Source organism: Nyctibius grandis, chromosome 6, assembly GCF_013368605.1.
Source record: "Nyctibius grandis isolate bNycGra1 chromosome 6, bNycGra1.pri, whole genome shotgun sequence".
Lineage (NCBI taxonomy): Eukaryota > Metazoa > Chordata > Aves > Nyctibiiformes > Nyctibiidae > Nyctibius > Nyctibius grandis.
The window spans coordinates 58,521,566-58,534,459 of NC_090663.1; the positions used below are offsets into that span (position 1 = coordinate 58,521,566).

The window sequence follows — 12,894 nt, forward strand, 5'->3', positions numbered from 1 at the left end:
AAGTGAGACCATGAGACCCAGAAAACATTTTGCTTCAAGAGTCCTAGAAATGGCAACTAGCCACAACTTCAAGAAACAGTATGCAAGTCTGCTAACAGTTTGACAGAATGCAGGTAGCCACTCCTAGCTGCCCTCTCCATCATGAAAATGGCTCATTTGACTTTGCAAATGAAAGCAGCAGAATGACCTTGCTGCTTTTTTGTTTACTTTTGTTCTTCCCTCCCCACTCAAGGCCTCCACATTTGCATTCTTATTTTGCCAAGTCATTTCCATACCTGCAGATAAAGGTATATGCCTGAAATATGCAAAAGGCATCGGACTTCAATCTGGATATACAGATAGGCTTTTAAATCGGTCACGGTGATGTTTTGTGGACAAAATTGTAGGTTTGAGATACTGAATTGGATTAGCTTGCTCTACAGTTTTTGAAATACTAAAAACCTGGGCTGCTTCCTCCTCTGTCTAAACAAGCACAAGACATCATTACCCATTTTTACCTGCACAATAAAATAAGCCAGCTCTCACTACTTCTGTTTAAGGACATGTTGCACTTAGAAAAGTGAAATTCCCACCTCCCTTTACAAAAGTTGAAGTCACAACAAATCCCCTTTGTGCTGCTCCCTGCAAAGCAGCAACTTCTGAACATTTCAGGGTCACCAGAGTGATTAAGGGGAGAGCTCCAGCAGTTGTACCAACCAGCAGCCACAGCAGCCTGAGGAACACCAATGACCTGTTGGAAAGAAGCAGAGCATGTTCATTAGCCAGAGACTTCAGCAACAGTTGACAGTAGATATGGGATCTCCTCATGCGGGGATGTGCTCTTCACATATTAGCTTATTATTCATTTAAGGGCAGCCGCTGGCGGCCTGATAATGTGTTTTGTGACTTAATTAGAACACAATATTTTACATTGTATATGAGAGACTTGGGGATTTATTTCCTCTGTTAGTTTGGGGGAGGGCAGACAGGGGGTCTTCTCCTGGAGGAATTTTGCATGAGCATATCTTTGTACTGTTAATGTTAAGTGCTACATCAAGAGTACACATTCACAACATCATATTTCACGCAATTTTATTTATAAAATTGTAATTATCTAACAAATTGCATATAAAATGATTTACTTCAAGTAAATACAGAATACTGCACAACTATTAAAACTATTGTATTGTCCATCATAAGTGTATTAAAACATTCCTAAAAAATGCCTCTATTAAAAAACAAAAACCCAAGAACACAAGTAGCATGATCAAGACCACTTTCAATAGCTTAAAATGAATTACCAGGAAGTTCCACTAACTTCCTAAGTAGACTCCAGTTACATCCATTGAGATCAGCATGTGATACAATACCACAGTCTAATGCTAAAGATGACAAGGAATACATTATGCACCTGACCTATGCTCTTCTTCTAGACTGAAGGTAACCAGTCCAACATGAGAAAACTAAAGCTCAAGTCAAACTCTACCAGGCATGCAGTTCTGTTATAGCAATACTTTCAATCAGTAAGTGTAGCTGGCTTTTACAATCAATTTTACAACTCATAAAAAAAAGGAACACAAGAGAATACATTCTTATAAAAAGGAATGATATACAAAGGGTAAGTATCGACTCCTTGCCGTACACCCCAGGATGAACCAGAGAGAGAGACGCAGTTGGAATGAACCTGGAATGTACATATCTGAGATGGGTCTGAGTCACAAAACCCAAATCCCCATCTCCCCAGAGCTCAAGGTAGTATCAAGTCCATCTCTACTATGTACACAGCATGAACATGAACACACAGACGGATGGAGCTTTTTATTAACACATTTATATTGCCAAAACACAAAAGACAGCTAGCAGTGCTGCCTGGTGCACGCTAGCAGTCACAACACTTATTTTTATACTGCATGTTAAGGGAGAGAGGTTTTTTTATTTTCTCTTCTTCAAGTGACAAAATTTGGTAGCTAATGGATCCAACAGGATAGTTCTATTTTGCTTGCTTTGGACAGTTTCATGACCAATTACAGATATCTGAAAAAGCTTCAGAGAGAAAACAAAAATGGAAGGGAGGAACTGGAACCTTCAACAGTGCTTGACACCCGTTAAGATCTCATGTCCTTCCTAGGTATTTGCAGAACTGCCCTTTCAATGCACCCAAAAGGCACATACAGCAAGAAGGGAAACAATCAAAAATTCACACGGGAGTTTCTCTTGTAACCAACAGCATTAATCAGAACCAATTTTACCGAGGGCACCTCTAAAGCAAAACCAGAGATTAACGTCCAGGACAGTTCCGATAGCACCATGTTTAGTCCTGCCGCAAGTGATGGCAACCTCCCATAACTGGTAGGGGGTGCTGACTCTGACCCTCCATTTCACAGTCTAATACTGTTCTAACGCCAAGTAGCAAAGGGAAAAGGCAAGGGAGGTGCGGCTCCTAACCAGAGCCCCATGGCTGGCCAGGGTCTTGCCTTCCCCGGCACCTGCTGCTCAGCCACCAGGTGGACACTGGAGGGCAGGTGGCTACAGCGCGCCCGCCTCACCTCCCGGGCGACCACCCGGTTTTCGTCAAACTCTCACGGTGGACACCTTTCATATCTATAACAAACACGTTCAGGGTGAAAAGCAGCCATGTGCAAGAATGATTTCATCTGCATGCTACTATTTACATTTCGAACACTATTTACACACCAGAACTACAATTAGCATCTCTCTCAAAGGGGAGAGAAGGCGGCTTTCAGGACAGAGTACACTTGAGCAAACATCTCCACAGCTTCAAACTTTAAGGGGCACAATCAAAACTACAGACTTTGAAGCAAAGAGATCCTACTGCTACTGAAACAGACACACAAAGACAAATCAAACATTTGTCCATTAGGCTATTAAGTAAACAAAAAAGAGCGAGATCAAACAACAGAAAGGTCAGTGAATATGGAGAGTACTTAGAACGCAGAGGAGCAGCAAGGACTGTGATGCCCTTTGGCAGGGCTCGGAGAGGAATTTGGAAATGGCTTTAAAGCCAGGGCTACTGCTGAAGCTACCAGACCTCTCGTTAGCAATGCCACCATCCCATATGAATCGCCCACCAGAGCTGTTTCATGTTCCACAAGGGCCATAAGCCTGACAACAAATTTCTGCACATCAAAGATAATTAGACTGACCTCTGAACTCGCATCTACCCCACCACCACACCAAGCAGGCTAGAAATTGCCAAGAAGTCACACCGCCTACCGTATCTTATTGCTTTAGAAAATAAGCCCATGTAGTTGTGCTCTCGTTGCAGCTCATCTGAAGTTTTCATAAAGTTTTCTGGAAGAAACCTTGCTTGCATTGGGCAGGCTCTGACAATACTAGATTGATTTCCAAGGCCTCGCACAAGCTTTCCAAACTGGACACCTAAGCTGCTGAGCAGCTGCTGATGGGGCATTTCTAGGACATCTTACCCGATCTGTAGACAAAAAAATGTGGGATTTAAATGTGCAATATATACAGCTAATCCTGAACATTCTGTATGCATCCATCAAACAACAGCAAAAATGAAGAAAATAAAAGCATCTTTTGGGAGCGGGGAAGGGGGGAGGATCAGCATCTGCAGCAATAAGGACAAGCTCTAGAAAAATAAGTTATTTAGTGGTTTTTATAAGAACAGTCAGTCATTCTGGGACTCAGCAGAAGCGCTGCACGTGTGTGTGTACACGTGCAAGTAGCGAGAACAAGATTTGGTCACCTCAGAGCGTTAACCTTCCTATCAGTCTGACACTGCCAACAGCATGCCCATCAGACTGGAACTCAGAGAACACCATGACAAGACAGAAGGCCAATACAGTACAACTGCAGAAATTCAAGTAGAAGAATGAAGTTGTCTTCAGAAGCCCAGAGTAGCAACAGTAGTATTCAAGATCAGTGGCAACAGGGAATGTTTCTGTAATGTAGGCTTTTTTTCCTTTTTCTCCAAACCAAAGTGCTGGGTCCCAATCAAGGCTCTTGTGTGGAGGGGCTACTTCCTCAACCACGCTTCCCTGATTTCTCTGTGCACCATTTTGTCTCGGTGCAGCAACACTGGTGCTGACAATCTGTCTGTCCTGCTGCTGTCTGGCAAAATGGTGTGTCCCTCTGGGGGGAAACAAACACCAGCAACTCCTCAAGTCGAGGAGTGGCTAAGAAAAACATAACACTGTGGTGAGGTGGAACCAGCTTTATTAAGGACAGTGAATTATAATTGCTTTCAAAGGTTTTAAAAAAAAAATTACTCCGAGTCATGGCTGGCCTTTAACAGCAGATACCAAAGGATATGGAGGCTGCCTGATTCAGAGCCAGTCAGTGGGAGTTAACCAGAAGAGGATGAGGTAATGCTCAAAGACAGGAGGACAACAGGACTGTCTGTGTCATCTGTGGAGCGCCGGTGTGCCTACCACCAGCCTTCAGAGGGGAAAACAACACAGCCAACTAAAGCACAGAAAGGCAAATTGTGCAAGGGTACATATACTCACATGTTTAAGTGTCACAGGACCAGAAAGGACCTTTAATAGGTCATCAGACCAGCCTTCTATCCATCCCCCAGAACAGGGAAGCTTTGAAAGCAATGCATTCATCTCTTCTACTCACATACTTCATTTTAGGAAACTCATCTCAGAACGATGCTAAGCTCTTACAAAGAGGTGCTACACACCCTTTGCCACTGTCTGACCAAAGCAGGAGCCGAGAATTCACAGCTTTTAGGACTGGTTCTGCAAATACTGGTAAGGGTCATCAAACAAGCTAAATTTATACAAAGTGCAATAAAACTACCCAAGCCATGGTCAGGTTTGTACGTTCACTATTATTAGTGAAGAACTAATCAAAAACTCTAAGCTGGATGGAGTCTGATCTAATTCTTCTTCCACTACTTGTGCTTTATTCCAAATTCTACTCTTTTGTCCAATTCAAAAGAGTCTGTCTTGGCTGATGCTAATACGTGCTTCTATTTTGAAACTTTTCTTCCATTGCTTCAAGAAAGCTTTTTGTTGTATTTAGAGCAACAAAGGGAGACATCTCCATAGCAAGGATTTGTTCACTGGAGGTAAGCATTTACTCTGGCAAAAGCTGTTCTCTCCAACTTCCAAGGGAATGGGATATGATCTTTCCATAATCACATGCATTTACCAATAAATAAGTTTGGATTAGACTGTATTAAAACATATGCACAGGTTTAAAGCACTGGAGTGTCACAGATTCTTACTCCACAGTTCATGCAAGTAAAAAGAATTAAAGAAAAAAGAAAAAAAGACAGACCAAAGCTTCAGCTAGGAACAGACCAAGGAATTATCTTAAAAGAAGTTTTGCACAAGTACATCAAAGCACTAATATTAGTGAGATCCCTAAATACATTAGGTTACACTAAATTCCAGAGAAACAAAAGATTTAGCCATATCAGATACATATGTTTTGATTTTTTTAAGTTAATATATAATTCATTCTTTGAATAATAATATTCACTTGGACCAACATCCACACTGCTTTCATACATTTATACAGTTATATCCCATCCTTGCCTTAAGAGACCGATGTCCTAAGGTATGGCAGCAACCAAAGGTTCTACAACCCTTGTTTGTCAAATATAAAACTCCTTTCCCTTCATACAAGGGTGGAGAAGGAAGAAAAATGTTGATAAAATGAGGCAATCCTCCCTGTGAGCTTACTGATTCCAACCTCAAAGTACTACAGGGAGATGGCTGGAAGCTTGCGTAAAAAAAAAATTTTCCCTTGTTTTAAAAACAATTTCTTTTACTGTACAACAGATGCATAGAAAGTTGCTTCCTGCTTGATGGGTTTAGGCCTGTAGCTATGTTTAGCTGTGAAAACAAGAAGATTGTTCCTTTACAGAGTGGTGAGGAGAGAGACCATCTCGGGAATATTTGGCAGCTATTGAAGAGCTCATGACACAAAGAATAAACAGCGTATCCACTGACTACAACAATGCAACTCTGTCCCACTGAATACACCAACTTTAAAAGTGTCCACTTGTTACTCAGGATCAAGAATACAGTAGAAGTTCACGGCTCAACAGCTTTCAAACTGGTGGTTTAAAACAAAAAATTTGTCAGTGAGCAGCAGATTTTAAATAGCCCACTCTTCGCTCCCCCACCCCAAAGACACATGAGAGTTCACTGCAACATCAGGAACTTAGACTTGAGACTACTTGGGAGAGACGGCTTCCCTGTCACCCATGTCCATACAGCTTGGTGTCGGAGCGACACACTGGAGGTTTCAGAGGGTTTCGGTTGTCCAGTGTCTTGATGTGGTTACTTCAGCAGTTTTACCAGCTGGCTCTGACAGCCTCAATGTCACTAACCAAATTCTGGGCTAAGCATATCCCAAATATCTGGAAGAGACAACAGTTTATTTATTTGGAGCATTGGTCAACTCTTTCACACAACTCCGTAGGTTACACAGAACTTCGATAAGAAAACAAGCAACAAAGTTAGAAATCAAATTAACAGTAACTGTTGGAAGAAGGAAGACTATAAAAAATACTCCTGTAACTGGTATTTTTATAGTGCCACTGTGTTCTGGGAAATTGAACAGTTCTAGACTTGCTTCACAAAAGCAACTGTAAAGGCTTTTCGCTGCTTGTTTAAGCATCATCAGAAACAGTAGGTATGTACAGGTTTAAGAACGTCTACCTAATCTTTACCTAACACAGGGTGTTAGTTTTGACCTGCAGACAGTTGAGAAGAAGAAAATGCATCCTTACAGATAAAAATTAAATACTCCTTGACACAAAGAGAGCCTATGCATTTAGCTCCCCTCACTAAAACCTACGGACGTTATATTTCTAAGTGCAACTGACACTGTATTTCCAGTTCTCATATACAGTTCCTCCCTCATATATTCTATTTATCTGTTGCTCTTCCGTGTAACTCATTACAGGGAACACGATGTTTACCTGCAGTAATGCTATCCCAATGAATATACCGGCAACTATGGTAAGATTGTCCTGCAACCATTTCTCAAACTGAGGGACACAGCCTTTAGTGTAGATAACAATCTGCTGATCAACTTCCTGCCAAGGAGAAGAGGGAAGAAAACAAAGATAATTACATTCAACTATCCCATCAGCAGAATAACCTGCTCTTGCAAGAGGGATTCAGATCCTTAAGATACCACATTACAAAAAAAAAAATGCTTACTGGTTTTTGCCTTGCATCATAGCCACACTGAGTATTAATGACGTCTTCCTGAGAGAGAGAGAGAGAGAGAGAGAGAGAGAGAGAGAAGACAGGCGATCAGTGAAGTGTCTCCCAAACACCCTCCCCCAGCTCCCCAGAATTGGTCCTCTATGTAATAAGACAATCACCCTAACTTTGGTTACCATATTGCGTTTTAAAAACCCCTTGCTCTTCCATTCAGTGCTATTAATTATTTGCAACAAACAAAAGCACACGGTCAAAAAATATTTTCAGCATTCAGGGCAGCAAGCTGGGAAAACTGGCCCTCCACCTGGGTGAACGCCATGCTCCAGATGCAAGCATTCAGAAGTCAAAGTAAAGAGATTAGGGAACATCTATTTTAAGTGAAAGAACATTCTGCTGAAAAGGTTTTGCCTATACTGAAAAATATGCCAAGACTACTATTAACATTTTCAGGGTTCAGTTTGTGCAGCGTGAAGAGGTGAGAAGGGGCAGTTGTGTTGCAGAAGCTGCAAGTTCTTACCGAGGATGTCTGTAGAAATACATACAGTACCTAGTTCCTTTCCAAAAATGAGGGAGGGAAAAGAAGAGACGGGGTAATGTGTTCTTACTGCCTATTCTTTCTTATGGGAGCTTGATACCAATGGGAAAGGAGCTGGTTTTTTTTCCTACTGCCTCTGCTTTAGTACTCCCAAAGCACAGGTAATAAAATAGGCTAAGGCAGACTTTTCCTAGTGAACAAGTGCTACCCATTGGAAGCTGAAGCTGCATTTACTCTGTATACAGAGTTATTTCCGGGCAATAAAATGAAGCAACTACTTTTGGTATCAGCCACAATGGCAGCAAAATATTAAGTTACTGGCTCATATAATAACAGTGAGCAGAAGGAGGAACTACTCAAGGAAGTGAGAAAATCAGCCAGTCTTGGCTACGTGTACTGAACACCACAATTTAATCAAATTGTGGGAAGTGAGAAAGGCAGCCAGCAGAGAAATACCTTTTTCCGTATGGCTGCTTTTTAAAATATATCTCCTGCTATCAGCAGTTAAAGCTCCTCTAAGTGTTTCCTCACTTTGCAGGACGTACACCAACAGGTTGCATCCTGTCAGTTACCCAAGTTGTATTCCCTCAACGGACCTTTAAGATTTGAGCAATTTGTAACTTTCATATCTTTGAATTAGATGTTTCTGTTCTAGGATCTAAAATATAACAGTGTCATGCATTTCAAGGCTGTAAAAGTAGCTAAAGATTCCAGTAGAGGGACTTTAAGCTTTCTTCTTTGTACTGAATGCCTACTTGCTTTATCATCAGTGTCTTCTGCCTTTAGCCTTGGAATTTGTTAACCGAAAGAAAGCGTGAAGAATGAAATGAAAACAAATCAACTTTTCTAGGCCTTGCCTGTACAGGAATTTGGAACATTTCAACCTACTAAAAACTACACCGAAGTGAACTATAGGAGTGCAAATTCATTTTAAAGGAGACTTATTTTGGCCTACCTTAAACCTACGACTTCCTGATTCAAGCTAAACTAAAACCTAAACAAAAAGTAAGTCCTGTTCAATAAAGCATCCACGTAACTTTTTGCATTAGTCCAATGCTGCATCCTAATTCCAAGAGGGACAAATTTGCTTTCCCACAGAATGAACCTGTGTTTATCACTGCAATCAAACCAGTCACAGTTTGGTTACAATTATATCAGTTATACACGACTTCTAATATTTTTAGAAGTATTATTATCTTTAGTCTTTATTTTAAAGGCAATTAAGCATGTTGCTTCCCTACGATGAATGAGATATGTTTATATTTCTGGTTGCTGCATCACCCCCTAAGAAACCGCATAACCATATACACACAAAGAGAGAGAGAACTTTAGCATGGATTATGTATTTATAGGATTACCTTGTACTGCTGTCACTGGTTTGGTTTTATAACAACTATATTTTTAAAACTGGGTTGTGATGACCTCTCTGTGTGGCTGGGTGGGCAGACAGGCAAACAGTAGGGGGGAATCCTAAGCATAATGTAATGCTCGAGCCTAACCTACATTTTGTTTTAATATTTCATTAAAACATTTTCAATTATGATTGTGAGAAATATTCAAACTACTGTGAAGACATGTCCACTGCAGAGGAACCAGAATGCAGCTTGTGCAAGTGGCAGTGCCTTATCAGGAGAGGGGGAGAGCAGCAGCAGCGCCTGGATACCAGGAGCAGCGACTGCATTGCATTAGCAAGGCAGGAAGAACCTGAGGTGCCTGTTGGCAATTTGCCTAACTTCAGTCAGTGCTACAGACTCATACATTCAAGGAACTATAGGTCACTCCAGGTGGAAAAAAACCACAGCTGAACTACTAGATAATACAAGCACTCACAGGCTGCTTCTTTTAAGCTATATGAAAGTCAGATGTATGCAGTGTTAGCCACATAATTTTCCGTGCACACACCCACCCCTGTTCCAAGCCTTTCGCTGTCAGTGAACTGCTTCCCTACACTTTACACTTCATTCTTGATCATGTCCGTACTAGTAATGCATGGCTCCAACATTTTCTGCTTCATGATCCAGAACTACAACTATTTTAAAAGATATGAAAATTTACCAAAAAGCTCTTGCTTCAAACAATTTCTGACCTTTCAAGTCTGATCTCAGGTGACAGTAGCACAAGCAGTAATTTTAAAGGGAAAAAAAGAGCATGTAAAGATGTCCATAACTGACTCAAGATTCTAATGAAAACATATGTCAGTTCTTCAGGGCACAGACTGTCATTCATTACCGTACCTAGCATAAACTGGGTTAAACTGGCTGCAGCCTTTGGACACTGCATTAAATAATGAGTAATACCTGCTTCAGAGTGTCTGTTCTTAGAGTTGCTGTTCTTTAAGGCAGCAAATGAAATATCCTGATGATATTCAACTGAAAGCTCATATCCTTCAACTCATTAAGGGCTTCTGCTTTTTGTACTTGCTAAAATTAATATGTATGTTCAGTCAAGCCCACGGTTCTCTCATTCTAATGAAAAGCAGCAAACAGCACACAACGAAGGCTTAAGTTAGCTCAGGATTTTTGCTGACTGCAGAAAAGCTAGTCATTAAGCTGAGCTGCAAGTACAAAAAAAATACATCTTGGTGAGAAGGTAATGATCATGCATGACTTCCAGGAAAAATAAAAATCTTAGTGATTTAAAATTGGAACAGCAGACCCATCCTACCCTCTTGACTGTCACTTACCGCAGGGTCTTTCGTGCAGCAAGAGAATGGCACACCACAGCGCTCTCGACTTGCATTGGAATCTGTGCAATTGAAGTAAATATTAAGGTTCCAGTCATCAGCTCCAAAAGCCCCACAGCACTGCCACTAGAACAAATTCAGAACAAAAATCTCAGCATTAGTAACATGCATCATCACTGCCAGTTTCCCCTCTATCTTTCAAAACAAAATCTGAGATTCCCCCTGGTTTCACTGAAGCTGGCTTGGGTTTTTTGGGTTTTGTTGTTGTTGTTGTTGTTGTTTGTTTGGGTTTTTTTAAAGACCATTCCAAACCTGTAAGTTGTTCTAAAATTATCACGTGATTAAAGTTATGTTCACACCCTGCAACGCTGCTCTCTGGAAAGAAACCCATGGAGTGAACTGATAAGCCTACACAACACCACAGAGTTGCACAGGCCTACAGCTCAGGCCCCAGGGATAGTAGAGCCAAGAGTACAATACTTTGTCCGGTCTAATGTGCCCTGGGTTTGCAATAAAACTAATCAGCTCCGAGGGTTACACCAGTATAGCTACTCCTTTTGCCAGTTTGGGGGAATCTTTGCCTGGCTGTACATCAGACAGTATGAACACATTGTTTCCTGAGCACGACACTTTACACAAATAACGTCTTTATTGAAGGCAGGCAGAATCCTTCAAAAAGTAAATATGCCAAATGGCCGGCTTAGTCTCTGGCAAAACACACTGAACACAGAAAGAGTTGCTAAAACTTGCTGAACATACAAAGGATGGACTGGAGATCAGTGGACAACTCATGGTTTACGGCATTTAAGGAGTAGCCCAATGAACCCATCTATGTCAACTTAAAAAAAAAAATTAAGAAAAAACCCAAACAAACCACATTTTTAAAGGCATTGGAATAGCAGTTTTCTCTTTCCAGATGTAGCACAGTTCCCTCTGCAATACTGGAACATGTTGTCTTGAAGCATTATCTCTACTAGCTGAAAAAGTAGCTTGCTCTCCAGGCTCATGCTGTCCCTGACTTACCTGGTAAGATTGCTAATCCAGTTAGGAGAGCAAATTCTACACAGTGCCTGCAAAACTGGACTGTAGCCTTTTGGTTGCATACAAGTAGACCACTGCTTTCAGACTGTAGCGACCTCTGACCTTCTCCCAAATGGACAAGATTCAAACCAGTGCAAGGATCCACATCCTGTTACTGACTCACTTTTCATTTTTTCCCCCCAAGGCATACAGAAGCAAATCAAACATTGAATGAAATTATTTTAATTGCAGAATGTACAAAAATTACTAAACATTATTTCAACCAACACTTAACCATGTTAGCCACACAGAGCCAAAATCAAAGAGGAGTTCATCAACACAAGCCACAGTTGAGTAACCAGAGCAAGAAGGTACTGGCAAAATAACTTGTCAAGTCAGTGCAAGACTCCTTTACATACACTGGTAAACTACAGACCTTAACCCGCACAAGCATGTGTGTCTCTGGCTTCACCCTTCCCTCCAAAGGGCAGATGTAGTATCATTCAGATATTTCCTATGAGAACTTTGTGAGTTGCCCACTTCATTAGGCTAATTGCATTAAGTCTACTTAAAAAGAAATAACACTGTAGTTTCACTCAGACCAGCTAAACACTCTGCCACTCTGCAGTGTGGTGTAGCCCCTCTAACGTTGCTAGAACTATACCAATACCCATCTCAAAACAAAATTAAGCTTAGAAAAGGATTATTTTTTTAAACAGGTGTGATAGCTCCTACAATAAGATATTTTGAGCATCCGCCCCGCCCAAGAACCCTAGAATATCTTCATACACATACAGAATATACTCAAAAAACCTGAACACAAGACACTGAAGGTTATCTTGTAGATTTGACATACTATCTCTAGGTCTTCAAGAATAAGTCACCCCACCTCTCCCATCTTGTTTTGCTCAGTCATACATCAACAAGTAAGCCACTTTTCACAGGTGCTGTGTGTTTGTAGAAGTTCTGTGAAGGGAAATATATACATATATATTCAAAAGTATTATGTGCTAGAATATTTGTTGTTCCTTGAAGAAACCAAACAGATGGGAAGTAAAAAATAGAGTAGGTATTTCTTTAAAGCAAGCCTTACAAAAAATAAACACAGTCCAACTTACATATTCCTGTGTGAAGTCTATGAGGTTTTGCAAATCAATGTCATCTCGGTATGCTCTGATGTTGTTGTTTATAAAGAAATACAGCTGGTCCTTTATCCAGTCTTTGAAAACAAATGCTAGAACACCAGCAGTGAGCTCCAAGAAGAAAATAATTCCAAGAAACACAGAAAACTATGAAGAAAAAGAAAAAGGTTAAAATTACTTTGCTTTATGACCAAATACTTATTTTTCAAGGCTCACAATTACATCCAGTGTTAGGGCTTTATCTGTTTCAGAGCAAGTTCAAGCTATTCCAGCACACAGGAAATTTTAAATTAAAAAACATACCATTTTTAATTAGGGCTGTAGTGCAGGAATCTTAATTCTATTCTAACAAATAAT

General features: G+C 40.7%; 1 protein-coding gene across 1 annotated transcript in view; it reads right to left on the bottom strand.

Moving 5' to 3' along the window:
* Window positions 1–4,162: 4,162 nt before the first annotated feature.
* The window catches only part of TSPAN5 (tetraspanin 5), a 90,249-nt gene continuing 81,517 nt past the window's right edge, over window positions 4,163–12,894 (bottom strand). Inside the window, exons 4-8 of the mRNA XM_068404265.1 lie at window positions 12,514–12,684; window positions 10,376–10,501; window positions 7,152–7,199; window positions 6,908–7,024; window positions 4,163–6,343 (exon numbers count right to left, since the gene is read on the bottom strand). Of these exons, the coding sequence (XP_068260366.1) occupies window positions 6,278–6,343; window positions 6,908–7,024; window positions 7,152–7,199; window positions 10,376–10,501; window positions 12,514–12,684 (528 nt within the window). The 3' untranslated portion in view covers window positions 4,163–6,277. The remainder of the gene's footprint in view (window positions 6,344–6,907; window positions 7,025–7,151; window positions 7,200–10,375; window positions 10,502–12,513; window positions 12,685–12,894) is intronic.